General features: G+C 38.7%; 1 protein-coding gene across 4 annotated transcripts in view; it reads right to left on the reverse strand.

Moving 5' to 3' along the window:
- Nucleotides 1-260: 260 nt before the first annotated feature.
- Nucleotides 261-16189, reverse strand: part of hlk (hulk) — a 28391-nt gene continuing 12462 nt past the window's right edge. For 2 of the 4 annotated variants that reach the window (XM_046609054.2, XM_046609055.2), the window contains 14 exons: nucleotides 15947-16129; nucleotides 5966-6097; nucleotides 5565-5888; nucleotides 5166-5354; nucleotides 4958-5095; nucleotides 4283-4393; nucleotides 3312-3409; nucleotides 3134-3218; nucleotides 2923-3054; nucleotides 2683-2865; nucleotides 2461-2601; nucleotides 2068-2391; nucleotides 1809-1991; nucleotides 261-1744 (listed from right to left, as the gene is read on the reverse strand). In XM_046609054.2, the coding sequence (XP_046465010.1) occupies nucleotides 1557-1744; nucleotides 1809-1991; nucleotides 2068-2391; nucleotides 2461-2601; nucleotides 2683-2865; nucleotides 2923-3054; nucleotides 3134-3218; nucleotides 3312-3409; nucleotides 4283-4393; nucleotides 4958-5095; nucleotides 5166-5354; nucleotides 5565-5888; nucleotides 5966-6097; nucleotides 15947-16129 (2411 nt within the window). In that variant the 3' untranslated portion in view covers nucleotides 261-1556. Of the gene's footprint in view, nucleotides 1745-1808; nucleotides 1992-2067; nucleotides 2392-2460; nucleotides 2602-2682; nucleotides 2866-2922; nucleotides 3055-3133; nucleotides 3219-3311; nucleotides 3410-4282; nucleotides 4394-4915; nucleotides 5096-5165; nucleotides 5355-5564; nucleotides 5889-5965; nucleotides 6098-15946; nucleotides 16130-16189 lie in introns of all 4 variants that reach the window. The other 2 variants (XM_046609057.2, XM_046609058.2) reach the window with 2 other exon arrangements.

Below are 16189 nucleotides of genomic sequence, written 5' to 3' on the forward strand. Positions count from 1 at the left end.
GGAGGAGGACTTGCATCTCTGCACCATTGGTCGACCGTTTTCCAAGACTCGATGTATCTACTGATTCTGAACGAATCGCAATCTATTTTTTCGATTTTAAAATATCTTTTAAATCCATAATAATATCATACTTATAAAAATGACATCGGCTTCTGATTTTGGTTGAATTCGGAATTGGAGTTTTATTTTTCTTTCTAGACCACGCACTGTACTCTTATATATATATATATCTACTACTGCTACTACTATTATTATTATTATTATTGTTGTTGTTGTTATAAATATTATTATTATTTGAAAAAAATCAATTACGTAGCGAAAAAAAATGTTGCGTTATAACACTGGTTGTATAGGATTGGTCCAAGGGTTCATTCCTTTATTTGTTAATAATAACATTAATAATTTTTTCAAACATATGTCAACGAAATGAAAAGGGTTGCTCGTTTAACGGTAGGTTTATATGTGTGTATATGTACATGTTCGGGAACATACGATTAAAACTATTAGTAAGCTAACTATATATATTTCGCGTATTTTTTCTTTAGTTTGAACGTTATTCGTTTTGTTCTTCAACGATGTACGAATGATAGATTCGTCGATCGTGACTTAAAATAAAAAAATAGTAACACGACAAATTGATTTAAACGAATGAATAAATAAATAAATTTACGCAGCCGTGAAAGTTGTATTATTCATGTTATTATTATTATTATTATTATTAATAATATATGTATATTATAATGCAGCATTGAGCATCGAGTTTAACTTCCGTTTTAAAATAATTTATACCGTTTATTGTTTAATGTTTCAATTTTCTTTCTCTACACGTCGATTTGTTTTATACGTATAATTATTATTAATATTAATTCCTTTTCTCGCGCGTGTGTCTGCATGTAATTTTCTTCGCTTCCTTCATTTCGAGTTGCAGTTTCGTCACGATCTCAAGTATCATGTGCGAATATTCGCGATACAAGCTGGAATAACCCGATGAGTCGCAGGACCTTATTGTCGAAATATCGCGTATCAAAATAAGTTGCCAGGACCTTTTTGAAAAATGCCGAATACTAGACAATACTTTTCATTCCTAAAAAGCACAAGATGTTCAACGCTGTGTTGGCAATTTTTTACCATGATTGAAACGCACGGACAGATGCGTATAAAAAATATTGAAAGGGGAATTTGCGAAAGATTCTCACCGAGTTAGAAATTCCGGAAAAAAATGACAATTTCTCCGAAATATTTGTCAAACTTGAGCATTTCGATTTGGCCCTGGAGCTTTGAAGAGTGCGTGAAGAATCTCGGCTACGTTATCATTTACTACGCTTTATAGATTTTGGCCTCACCTCCACCCACGCGATACGCATAGTGCTGCCTAAGGCAGTGATTTTTCTATTTTAATATTGGAATAATGCGGTGTCGCGGATGTATTAATCACGAGATAATGACAGCCGAAATTACAACCGTCATCAATACACCCGATCACCCTTCGCGTCACGTTCATCAAGTCCGTGTCACCCGCAGGCACGACGAAAATGTGCCCACGATTTTCGCCCCTCTCACGCCTGTTTCGGATGAGGTGCCGGCGCTGGAGGCTCCGAACGAAAACAGGACAACAGGAAGCCGGTGTACATTGCGAAGAGAATGGTAATCGCGATCAGGGCGTACATGTAGATGTTGAGCTCCGGCTGACGGAACCTGTTCTTCCTGAGCCAGTCGAGGACGTCTTCCTCGTTGTGGAGATCACCTGCGGGGAAAAGTAACCTTTCCAATTTTCGACACCGCAAACTCCTTCCACTCTTATATCTCACCTCGATAGATGCTGGGGAATCTTTTCCGGAAGTAGACTATAGCCGGCAGCTTGGTGACTCCCCATTTCCGGGCGTAACGCGGGTCCGACATCTTGACGAACGTTATGTCCAGGTTGTCCGTCTCTCCGTCGATGTTCTCCAATTTTTCGTTGACCATTTCGCTCTCCTTGTGATTGTTCTCGTCTAGGGAGATACGCGATAACGATCGAACGATTAGCGATAGAACGAGTCGAGCGGTATGGCCGTGCTTGTAACTTACAGAAAAACACGGTGAGGAATTCATTCTCGTCGAGGAGTTTGTCCAGCATCTTTCTGTTCACCTCTTCGATCTCGTTCTTTATCTCAAACACATCCTGGGACGTAAGCCACTGGAGTACCTTGTCCTCTTGATTCAGATCACCGTCGTATATCAGCGGGGTCTTCTTCCGGAAGTACACGAGCGACGGAACGTTGAGGACGTTGTACTTTTCGGCCGCCTCGGCACTCGCTATCTTCACAAAGTCTATTCCGAAGAGATCGGCCTCTCCGTCGATCTTTTCGAGGGCTTCCATGATCTCGTCGCACTCCGGACAGTCCTCGTCGTCTGGAAAAATCGACGTGTTACACACCCGGACATCGTAAACGATATTAAACAACCCCGGTTAAAACGTACAGAAAAATACTGCCAGGAACGGTGACTCGTCCAAAAGGCGTTCGAGCATCCGGTCGTTGACGGATTCGATTTCGTCGGCGAGTTCCCGATTGTCGTCGTCGATCAGCCACTCCAGAACCGAGTCCTCGTTCTGCAAGTCACCTGGAATAACCGGCAAAGAGTCACTCGCGCGATTTCCACCTTCTGGCAAAATGCTGCAGAAGTGAAACCGCCAACTCCTACCTTCGAACAACAACGGATTGCCGTTCCTGAAGTAAACTAACGCCGGAAAAGTCTTGATGGAATATCGTTTCGCCAGCTGTGGGTCCTGGATCTTGACCATGTGGATGCCAAAGACGTCGCACTCGTCGTCGATCCTTTCCAAACCATCCAGTATCTCGTCACAAATGTGACAGTTCTGTTTGTCTGAAATGAAAAATCACGGTCATATCGGCATCGAGCCAATGTCCGACCGTTACTCACAAAAGTAGACCGCCAAGTACTGCGTATCCTCAACGGAAGCCTCCAGCATCACTCGCGTTATCAGTTCTATCCTGTCCTCGGTTTTCTGGGTGATCAACCACTGCAGGACTTCCTCCTCTTCGGAGAGCTCACCTGCGATGAAAAATTTAGAATCTTATTACGATTAGTTCTGCAAGTGGATGGACGGGTGGTTCAAGGTGGATCATCTGACCTTCGAACACGTTCGGAGTCTGCTTTTCGAAGTAAACCAGCACCGGGAAGTCTGTGACTCCGTAGTCCTCGGCTATCTTGTAATCCTAGGAATGACAATGGGGCGTTAAAGAGAATGAAAGCTCTGGGTAAAGATAAGGTGACGAGAAAAGAGAGAAAGTAGACGCGACTTGACGAACCTGGGTCTTGACAAATGTAATACCATATCTGTCGCAATCGTCGTCGATGTTTTCAAGCTCCTCGAGAATACCGGCGCACTGTTCGCAGTCGTCGCTATCTGTGGAAAATACTTTAGAGTTAAAACAGAAAAAAGTACCGCCTCAGCTGTTGCTTTTCATGAAGAAGATGCGTAAAGTGTACGATGGTACGATATAATGATTAGTGATTATGTATAACGAACGTGATCAGAGTTGCGATGATCATCTATGTGCAATTAGTTTGTTCTTGCTGTTTTGTCGTGTGTGCAATCATGTGCTTGGATGATTTTGTATGAACGTGCCGATGATGAACGATGGACTGTTGGTGGTGTCGATGTTGCATGTTGAAGAGATAATTCTCATGAAATACCACACGCTCACACACAGACATTGAATTAAGGTAAATCTACGAAAACGCTACGGATCAACGGAACGACTGTGAGTGATCAAAACTAGGGGATCTAAACTATCGCATGCTTATTCGATAACTCTAATAATACGTAGCTTCGCATGGGGATAATAGCATGCTGGAATTTTATTGGTTGTTTTTTTTTTTTTTTTTCTTTTTAAATTAATTTTCGGGAACATGGACGACGTGGCAAGGGGGGGGGGGGGGGGGATAAATTCGGTTGATCCTATAATACATCTGCCGCAGAGCGTTTATCTCCGCTAAGAATTGAACAACGTATTGTGCAATATGAAACTCTTGTATGTTGTTTGACTACAACGAACGAGTTCGGATAATCCTCCGGTAATATCCTGCACGCAAGGTGTGTAAAAATGGAAAATCGAACGGGGCACAAATGAGAAATATTAAACGTGGTCTTGATCATCGACAGTGGCGGGTCCAAGCTAATTGTGCGGACTTGCGAACGAAAACTGCGTACTACAAATTACTATATATACGAGTAAATTCAGACTGTATCAGGGTATACAGGGATCAGTTCTTGTACCATCGTTATCTTCAGCAACCTCGGCTTCGGTATTCTTCTGCATCTCCTGTTTGTGACGCATCTGCTTGCGATACGCTTTCGACTGGCACAAGTCGCAGAGAGTTCTGTTCCCTGCGGCATTCGTTTATAATCGTGTACAGCTTTGGTAGGAGGTAGAGTTAGACATTATTGCATTCACAAAGCGTCGCCGAAATGAATAGATTAATAATAATAATAATAATAATAATAATAATAATAATGGTAAACATAACGGTTACGATATCGTAACCAGAGGCTCGATTACACGCGTTGCGAACCAACGAACAATGTTCCGTAACTCTTTGCGCTTCACGCGCTATCGATTACATAATTCTGCTCGAATTTATGCGTGAACCACGCCGACAGTGTCAAACGATCGTTAAACCCTCGTCAGGAACACAGACATAGCTCTCCGTACTGGCTGCCGCAGAAATGGAAAATTGACAGAGCGAATCTAGCGTACGACAACGTATAAGGTATGACCGGAAAAAGTCGCGATGAGCGAAGTGCAAAGAATTCACGAACGCCAAGCGTCGCATTATCGTATACGTGTAAGATAACAATAATAAGCATGGTACTGGTACAGCCAGAGAGAGAGAGACTAAAGATACATTCCTGCTTGGCAGTTGGCAGCGGCCGTGGGACTGTCAGACTTACAAAAGTACACAGCCAGAGCATCCGATTCCCTGATAAGGTGGAGGAGGTCCTCGCCTTCGAGAGCCTCGATCACTTCGCCGAAAGGATCCTTCTGGGTCAAAAGCCACTGGAGAATTTGATCCTCGTCGTAGAGATCGCCTGCGACAAGGTGAAAGGTCAGTCGGGTTCGGACAGAGGATTATCGGATTATCTGGAAGGGTGATCCTACCTGCGTAGATCACAGGTTCCTTCGATCCCATTTTGAAGAAGAGAATTGCGGGCAAGGCGAAGACCCCGAACTCTTTTGACAGTTGCCTGTCGTCGATTTTCACGAAATTTATCCCTGCCCCGTCAGCCTCGTCGTCGATGTGCTCGATCTCCGCCAACACTCGACTACACTGCTTGCAGTCGTTGCTGTCTAAACATGGGTTAATTCTCTTCGTTAACCGCCCTTATTTGTCCCATCAATGTAGACACTTTGGATACAACTTACGAGTCAAAAAAAAAAAATCGGTTCAAGTGATATATCCAGAAACGGTGTGAGTGAAACAACGTCTCTACTGTGCGACACATAAACGTTACCGAGATAATAGTTGGCTTTGACTCGTCGATTCATCCCCGAACTTACAAAAGAACACGGCCACGTAGTCGGACGTCTGGCGAATCTTGTGAAACATTTTACGATTCACGCGTTCGATGTGATCGGTGAGTTCCATGTTCTCGGGGTTGGTAAGCCAGTCGAGGATCTCCTCCTCGTCGTCGATGTCTCCGTCGTAGTTGATGTACTTCCCTTTACGGAAGTATGTGATTCCCGGCGGGTTACGGAAACCGTACTTCTTGGCCATCAGACGATCCTTCATCTGCACAATCTTGATGCCGTACTCCGCTGCCTCGTCGTCGATCAGCTCGAGGTGGCGAAGCACTCGGGGACTCTCCGGGTCCTCTTCCTTGTCTGAAAGTCGAAGGTTATTTCCTCTGGTTAGCGAGCTTTCGAGTCGGAATTGATTTCGACCTTTCGTACACACTCACAGAATATGACGGCCAGGAATTCCTTCGTCTCTATGTACCTGACCAGAGTCTCCCTGTCGATCTCTTCGATGCTGGCGTCGTTCTTCTGCTTCACCATCCATTCCAACACTTCGGCTTCGTCGAGAAGGTTACCTGGGATACAATACTGCGGTTTACTGCCATTCTCCTTGGCCACCGGTATCCCCGGCGTTAATTCCTTGCAACTCAAAGACTATTAAACGCGGACAACGAATACTCTGAAAATCATTATACAAAGCAACAATTGGCTCGCTTTTGTAACGGTATACAATTCGTTACTCTTGTCGAATATATGTATATATAGATATTTGTGTATATACTCGGGTTTTTTTTTTCCCCTACAGACGGAACGATTCGCTTTTCTGGGTAATCGTTCTGGAATGGCTTTTGAACAGACTTTGCTTGCAATACAGGTATTTGTAAATTTATATATACATACGTATATGATATTTATTTATCGACTTTAGTCTCTGGCGACTTACCCTGTATAATTCCCGTTTTGCCCTCGACGCAGCGCCCCAAAGTTGAGAGAAGTCAAGTTCACGATACAAGATGTGTACCCTATTTTAGATAGAGGCATACCAAACCGGCGAAGAGGAACCCAGAGACAATGTGCAGCCACCGATATGCTTCCAAGTCCTTATTCGTTTATTATTCATCGTGTGTTATAGTGTGATGGAAGAAGAGCCAAGCGCTTCGTGATCTACTCAACTTCGTTTCATCTTCGTTTTAAAATTCATTCAAACTCGTTTCAAATTCAATTTTCAAAAAGAAATCCTCTCATATCCGAGCTTGGCTCTCCTCGTTTTTGTACGATAATATCTAAGTGTATGTCTTTGTGCATGTAACAAGATTTTCGAAGTCTCATGAAAAGTTTAACTCTCATTGTCAGCAGGGCCAAGCAAAGATAAAGGATGTAACGATTTAGTAGTAGGAAATATATTTATTCTCATATTATGTTTGTCATACATGTTGCGCTTATATGCATTAATAAGACTATAGATTGTTTCTTTATTTGTTTCTTGTTTTGTGTATTTGATTTTTTGTTAACGAGTTGTTGTTATTATTATTATTATTATTATTTTACGTATACCTGCGTAACTCTAGTATAGTATAATGTATATTGTAGGTATATAGGTATGTATATATATATATATATATATTATACGACCATCCGATTAAAATTTTACAATATACATTCACAGATTTAATGTATACTTTGCCGCAAAGTAAATTTCCCGATTGTTAAAAGATTTTAATTCACCATGTCGGGATGTATTATATATAACATATATGACCATACGATTACCGTACATCGTGTGCATACGTAACAATGAAAATTTTTTCTCACAAAACTTTCAACTTACAATTTGACGGCAGAATTTCGACAAACACTTCGTTACACTTTCTCTACAATTTATTGTTCGATTAGCCATCTCGACGGTTGATAATCGATTTTTAAGTATGTACAGACGGTGACAATAGTTCAAGTAATTTAAGCACAAAACAATGTACGTTTATGTATTTTCGAGTGTCTGTGTATGCGTATTAGCGTGCGCGCGCGCGCGTGTGTGTGTGTGTGTGTGTGTGTGCATGTTCGTGTGTATCATTTTCATTCTCGATGTGCGCAAGGGTGTATACATCGATTTCATAATAATAATATTACATTATTTTAGGATAACAAGTTCCCTGATTTAATTTTTCATTGCTGTTAATTTGAAATAATCACCTTTACGTATTCCTAGCTCGGTGTCGTTTACTAATCAATTACTTTATTTCAATATAGCATCCTTTGAATCGGATGAAAAAGAAACTATAGAAACCCCATACGGAATAGGTTTTAGTGAACAATCTTGAGTAATTTATTTTTAACTCCTTTCCTTGGTTCATATAAATTTACTTCTCTATTCATTTAGGGACGGATATATTAGTATCGGTGATTTGGCAGGATTACTTTTTTTGTTTTTTTTTTTCCACAGTTTAGTTTTTTTTTTTTCTTCCTTGTACGTAACAGTGATGAAAACAGAAACAGAACGATTTTCATGCGATGAAATTTATCGTAGATAAATTATATGATACACAGATCTGTTCGCGTTTTAAATAATAAATAATAATTATTAACGGTTGGAGAGAAAAGAAAAAAAAAAATATTAATGATAGAAAACAAAGAGGAAGAGAAAGACAGAATTTAAATTTGAGCGACAACTGGTGCATGCTGCCAAGCGTGTGATACATACATGTGTGTACATATAAGTGTAATCAGGCTTAATAATAACATGTTTGTTAGAAACGATAATAAAATGGATAAGATTGTTCGAAGAAAAATAAAAGGCACAATCGATTTTGCAATTACTGCATATTCTACATACTCCTGTGCGCCGATTTATGAATGATTCAACGATTCGACGCGTTCGGTGCACTTGATAAGACTGAATGATCGATCTACGGACTGAACTAATCACTTGTTTATTCTGAAAAATAAATCCAAGTACCATCGACTCATTCATAATAGAGCACGTTACGCGATGAAGTAAATAAAAATTTTTCAATGCACTAAGAATAATTAATAGCGAATAGATGAAGGATGACCTTTATAGTAAATGGAGGTTGATATTACAATAGTTAAAAATAATATTTATAACTCAGTATAATAGGTGAATAAATTGAAATATATACATATTTGTATATTAAATATATAGGAACACCGCATGATCTTTGCGTAACAAAATATCAACATTTGTCTGACTACGGGTATAAGAAAAAGTTGGGCAAAAAAAAAAAAATTTGAAAAACAACAGTGCAAAAGAACAAAGTTTGTAACATCGAAAGGAACGATAAATTGATCAAGAGTCGAAAAAAACTGAGAGAAAAAAAAAAAAAAATTATCAAAAAATATTCTCGACTCTTGTCTGCCCGCGAAAATATTATTTGACGACTATTGCGACGCGTTGAATAAAATTAATCAAGGTTAATTCATACATATAATATTTTATACAATTGACGATAAGTACGTACTCGCAGATTTTTTATAGGTATATTAATATATATATATATTATATATATATATATATATATGTACAGACTTGAGAATTCGATAATTTTACCGATCTTATCGACGATGATGACGTTCTCGACACGTATCAGTAATGGCAAATTGATTTCCTTATCAATAATAATGTCTCTTCATCAATTGCCGATATTCCCACCTCTCCTTTCGTACGTACAATATTGCGGGGTTTAATGTTGTTTTGATGTTTTCTGTTGCTCCTTTGAATATCCCGACTATCGACGTTGGTGTCACTCATGCTGACGATAAATTAGCCGATAATTGTTGATCGTCAATCGAAGCTTTCCGTCGCGTTGAAGAACTCTTGGCATTTTAACGACCGTCCGATTCGCAACCTAACGACGGGTTTGATTTTCCTCTATCCTCCTTTCCGTCTACACTCTCTTATCGAATTCCTTCGAAGGTTGTCGTCGGTATTCGTCTCCTCTCCGAGTCTCATAGTTCAAGGTCAAGGTCAAGGCCAAATACTCATCTCGCGCGATCAAACTGCGTTCTCAATGTTTCGGCTGTATCTGGCTCTCTCACGCATTCTCTCTCTCTCTCTCTCTCTCTCTCCCTCTCACGCTCTCTTGCCATTTTTGCAACTCGACTCCCTTTTCCCTGCTTCTCTATCTCTGCATCCATATTCATATCTCCTCATTCTCTCCCCCTGTCTCTCTCTCTCTCTCTTTCTCTTTCACTCTCCTTCTCTTGCCTCCCTCGCTCGATTTATCTCCCGTTTCTCTTGCCCTAGACCTTGATGAGGTACGGAATCCCAGCTACAACTGCAACATCCAGGCCCACGACTCTCATAGTATACGATTGATTATATACTTTTCACATTCGAATAATTACATCTTTCTTTTCACCTCGTTATCTATTTTGTTAATGTTATTTTTTTTTTATTTATCGGATAAGCGTATGGATTATATTTCTCTTTTTATCTTTATCTTTATTAGATGGCTCAAATTCTGGATACTGCTGATACTGGGTTTTTATTTCTTTTTTTAGCGTTACGTATAAGCATAGCTCCATTCCGAGATAACAATATCGCGTATCGCGTATAGAACTTTATGATTTTAGGGATGGCCGAAGGACTCGCGGTAGTGCTGGCAGCCTAAAATCTCCACGTGACAATGCATAATTATGATATTTGTATAGTTTTTCTTCAATTTCACGTGACGTAAGTACGTAGTTATACATACATGCGTGTAATATAACAAAGGAAGGTCTGTTTGAACATGGATAAAAAACGTCTACTCTTTTTCTACATCATTGTCGTCATCGTCGTCGTCGTCATCATCATCATCATCATCATCATCATCATCATCATCATCGTCATCATCATAAACATCATCATCGCCATCGTCCTCCTCCTCCTCTATACACATGTCTCGCAACGCCTCTGACTTTTGTTTATTATTATTTATTTATTACTATTATTATTATTGTTATTATTATTTTCTTTTCTTTTCTTTTTTATTCTTCCTCTTTACTGTTTTTTTCCTAACCATTTCTCATCTCCGGCGAGTAATGAACGAGTCCCGACTAATTTAGGCGACCAGCACTGCTCCGATCCACTGCTCAGTAACCACTTCTGCGTGTACCCCGCGATGTATCTTCAAAGACCACGCAGCCGCGTGGCGCCTGCATCTGTGGTGGAACACGAAAGTGTCATGCCTACCACTTGGTGTGGTGGGCTTTCACTCGAAACTCGCGCACGATACTCAAATTTCTCTATGTATATATATTTGATTTTTGTTTGTTTGCTTGTTTTTTTTTTTTTTTTTTTTAAATTTTAATCTTTGATCTATTTTTCTTTTTTTTTTCAAGGTTTTCATATTTCTCTACGCGCGAGTTATACGTGCAAGCCCTGTGTGTTTTACTTTAATTTTTTTTTTTTTTTTCCTCTTTGTGCGTGTGTTAACATATATTACTCTGTACGGGAATATTTGTCTATTTCATATGTGATATCACATAGAACGGTTACGGTTAAGTCCCTGCCCCTGAAAAAGGTACCGCACCCTCTAGTAATTTTATCAACGAATATCGATATTTCGAGACAATTAGAAATGTACGAGAAATTTAATACAACACGGGCAGTGACTTAATCCGCGATGAATTTATTTATCGAACGTGGGTGGGCTTGGTTTTTCACAGAGATGTACGGATGTTGGCTTGAAAAATTAAAAACGGATGAAAGAAAAGAGGGTTAGCGTGGATATATATATAGAGTTTGAGATGAAAGTGAAACGGGCCTCGGGTTTGAACGTTACTTGAATGAAAAAAATGTTCAGCCGGGTTGCATTTGCGACTTTTGTGTGTTTACGGTTCGGTATCTACCACAACCAATTTAGATATTTACCACTTCCGAAGAATCCCTTTTTCCCCTTTCCTGATTTGCTCTCCTTAGCCGCGTTCGCCGTCGGAGAAGAAGACGCGGCAGAGGCGAGGCTCGCCGCCGACTTTTTGCTGTCCTTTGCCGAGAGCTTGTTTATCGGCTTTAACGGCGGCGCAACCAGCTTTGCCGAAGTCACCGTTCTTGATTTCATACCGTGCTTGCTCGTTACCGGACTGGCCTTTGCGACTTTGGTGCCACGTGCCACTTCGGCTGGACAGCACTGGTAAGGCGCATAGGAAGGAATCGTGGGTTTCGCACTTTTACCGCCCATCCCGATGTAGAAACAGCCATCGCCTGCAGTCACCAAATACATGCGAGTCAGACAAGAGAATTGGCTAGCCTGTCGGGATAGTTTTTTTGATTTTTTCAATCATCATCATCATCATCATCATCATCATCATCACCATCATCATCATCATTATCATTATCATCATCATCACTCTCAATGCGAGCATGGCAATATAAAGCAAAACGTGCAGTGAGTCAAATGTGGAAACAGAAAAAGAAAACGAAGAAAAAAATTAAGACGGAAGAGATGTGTGACGTAAAAATGTGTGAAAAAAAATTAAGGAAAGAAATTCAAAATTATCGCAAGAAAGAAAAACGAAAACAATACTGTAACGACCAGTCTGCAAGGACCAGCCTCCGGTTTTTATACGTCATCTGTACTTCGCATTATTATCGTGTGTGTGTGTGTGTGTGTCTGTGATAACAACGACAATAATCATAAATATTATAATAATCATAATAATAATAATAATAAAAGTCAGCAGTTAGTAGCAGGTGCGGAAGACGATGAAATATCACAATTTATTATTAAATATCTTCCGGAAACAATGAAAGAAAAAAAAAAAGAAAAAAAAATTGTAAAATACGAAAGGTAATAACGACAGAATAAAAATGTTGCAATTTTGGTATTTGTTGTTTTGTTTTTTTTTTCTGTTTTTCTCTCAAACATTTGTGCTATTACTTCGACAGTTGCGTGTCGCGGGTGTCGGTTTTCTTTCTCATGCTCCGTTTGGTTCTCTTCTTTGGATAAAACTAGCAATTTCCTTTTTGCCGTAGTTGGAAAATTGTGAAAAAAGAAAGGTAGATGAAGAAGAGGAGACAAGAACAAAAGTATAAAAAAAAAAAAAAAAAAACAGAAAAAGAACAAATCGCAAATGACAAATAGAGGTATATAGACACGGAGGCTAGTCCGATTCTCTCGACTACGAACTCGCCGCAGACGACGGCTGTCAAACTCACACGCGTTATTAATATATACTCAACAATCACACCTTTTTTTTTCTCATTATATGCAGCAGGTATGTCTGTACGTAGGCTGTGGCATACGGGGTATTTTCATACTCTATATACATTTATATACAAGGAATGACAACAATATGACTTGCAGGGTGATTTGTTTCTGATGTTATTTATTTTATTTACTTTTTTTTTGTTTTTTTTTTTTGTTTTTTTTTTCACGTTTGTCCTTTCTGCTTATTTTTTCTTAATTTTCTTATCACCGAGCATTTCATTCTACGGATGCAAAGCACATGCGTTGATCGGCATAGTATGTTAAAGTCGCGTTTACGGGTATATTTATAATGCGTATACATATAAGATGACTAAAGATGGTGCAAATACGCCACGCTGCAGCTTCGCTAAAACAATATATATATATACATGTACCTATATCCTATAGGTATGTTCAAAAACTAAGCTATCAGCCGATTTTCACCTGCCATGCATCGCAGAGTAGAGAGAGGACATTTTATATGCGCGAGGAATAGCCGCGGTGAGGATGGTTCTGCCGTTTTTTTTATACTTGTCGTTTTTGTTTTTTTTTTTTTTTTTTACTTTCAATTCTCATCACTTTTCTCGAATGGGATCGCATCAAGGATTGCGTGGTTAGGCGAAATCTTCATGCGGTACGCCCTCTCCAGCCCAGCTCAACCGCGAGCAATGGGTGATCAACGTAAAGAAAAAAAAAAACTAATAAATAAAATAGAAAAAATAAAAAACTATTTAAAAAAAACAACTCTATGTTCCTCATTAGATATATAGATATATATCCAGCAAACTTTTACTATCATTAATTAATTATTGAATGTATCATTCGATTATTATTCAACCATGTATAATATATTATCACTGAATATTATAATTCTACATATCACAAGTTGTTGTTTTTTTCATTCTCTTATTGTATTGGTTTAGAGGTTTTTTTTTTCTGATTTAACTCTTGCTATTTTCATTTTCGTCACGATGCATTTTTTTTTTTTTTTTGTTGCTTTCTATTTTAAGGAATTATTATCACACTGCAGTTTCACACGAAGTCCGTATGGATAATAAATTGGCACACTTCGATGTCACGTATATTTATAACCTATCTACGATCTCCGTTTCTTCGTTGGTTTTCTTTTTTACCTTTATCTACGATTTTCTTCACCGCTTTGTTCACTGTTTTTACACTACCGGCACCCTCGACGTCGTCATCATCATCATCATCCTCATCATTATCACCATCGTCGTCGTCATCATCATCTTCATCGTCAGATTCATCATCTTCATCATCATCATCATCATCATCATCATCATCATCATCATCATCATCATTATCATAATTATCGTCATCATCGTCATCATCATCATCATCATCATCATCATCACTATCATTACCTGCATATTAATTAGTACCGGTCATGCACAGTGCAGACAGACTATAAAAACATTATTTACGTACGAGTATGTAGTGTGCGAACGCAATTGGAGAAATGAAAAATGTAATCGAAAAAAAAGAGGAATTTGTGAATGTAAAATTGTTGTTCAGGATTTTGTATACACGTAACATAGTGTTTCATTATAATCGTATAATAAATGTTCGTATATATACTATACGTATATTATATGAATAACCCTCAGACTTATGGAATGAGTGTCTTTTTTTTTGCATAGATCATGATTCTTCCTAGTTGTTCTAAGCGGAGGGGCGCTTTTTTTTGTTATAGAGTAACGTGTTACGTACATGCAAGTATTGTGTAACTGATACAAAAAAAAAATTATAGTTTGAGAAATAGATCAATTAAGCTGGTGATGCAGCGTCAGTGGTAAAGAAAAATAAGAAAGAAAATACGATTTTAAAATAATGATAAAACGGCATAATAATTGTCAACCGAACAAAAGTATCGTTATTTCGTTATACCTGTAGATATATTGTGTATATCGAGTGAAAAAATACTGCTGTATCGCGAGAAGTAAATCAAGAAATTGGTACACATCGAGAATAAAAGTAAAAAAAAGCATCCAGCGCAACGTAACACAAGCCGCGATTATTATCGCAGAGATGAGAATAGTGAATAAAAAAAAGTAAAAAAAAAAAAAAAATACGTCGTGGAATACGAATTGCCGAAACGACGCGAAATTTGGGTGTAACTACGGTTTATGAAAATCTACCTACGTAAAACTGTACCATAAATGCAGTAATAAATCACGTATCGAAGAATTTTAAATATAGCGATGGGCGGAGATGTGAAATTTCTTGTTAATTACTGAGTTAATTGATTAGATTAATGGCAGTGGCGTGATTGCCTGCTTATTTGTGTGTGTGTGTTTTGTCATGTATAATATGTATTAGAGTGTGTTGGGTAGTATGTATAATTCATGGTGAACGCGATGGTGGAAGTGTAACCGGGGTAATGACCACAGCGTATGTGTTGTACTTGTACCCTGGTGGGATTGTTATAACCGATATTAAGGTGACAAAAAATAATACGCCAGTAATAATAATCATCATCCTAGAAACTTGCTTACTTTTCTGTTCAATTAGCCATTCCAGAACTTTGTCCTCGTTCTTAAGATTGCCTACAAAAGTTATACAGTGATTACGTTAATTATTGAAATTTCATGTGCGCGTGCAGTTTTTTTTTTTTTTTTTGTTTTTTTTGTTCTACTTTGGTTGATTCAAATCTCTATCAAGTCGAAATCTCATTGACTGAAGCCGTCTGAATCCTGAAATGAAGGATGCAGTTTCCCGGATTTAAAGTAATCATAGGATCTGTGATATCGATACATTTCTATTTCTCAATACTCCACCACTATCAAATACAAAAGTGCGTTCATCGGGTGAAGGTTCAGCGATGAATTCACCTTTCACCGTCTAGCAAACGGACAGCAGATCGATAGTTTGCAGTTAAATAACTTTGCTGAACAAATGAATTGAAAAAGTTACGAAGACACAAGTGCAATGTTGGAACACTTTGCGTGCTTGAAGCACACTTGTCGTAAAACAGAATAATCGTGTAAATTTCATTTCCGTAAATTGTGTTATATCACGGATCTGATCCATCATTCTAGAATCCGACAATATTTCAGGTTTATATTAAAGAGATAATATAGGTAATATGTGTATTAGTGAACTGGGCAAGGACAATATGGGAATGAATTTAGAATTTCAATAATCAGGCTTAATTATCGGGTTCGGGTGTCGGGATAAACGCCAAGACAAAAAAAAAAAAAGCATTCGATGGCTTACCGTCGTACATGATGGGCACACCAGTCTCGTAATAAACAAGTGCTGGGAACGAGAAGATGCCAATTTCAGCGGCCAACTTGGCATCTTTTGACTTGACAAACTGAATGCCATGTTTGTCCGTGTCGTCGTCAATTGTCTCGAGCTCCTCTAGAATCTCAGGACATTTCTCACACTTGTCATCATCTGGGACGAGAAATTATCTCCTAAATATTTTCTACGCAACTAGCACGTTGAATTGTCCAA

This window comes from Neodiprion pinetum, chromosome 1 (genome assembly GCF_021155775.2).
Source record: "Neodiprion pinetum isolate iyNeoPine1 chromosome 1, iyNeoPine1.2, whole genome shotgun sequence".
Taxonomy (NCBI): Eukaryota; Metazoa; Arthropoda; class Insecta; order Hymenoptera; family Diprionidae; genus Neodiprion; species Neodiprion pinetum.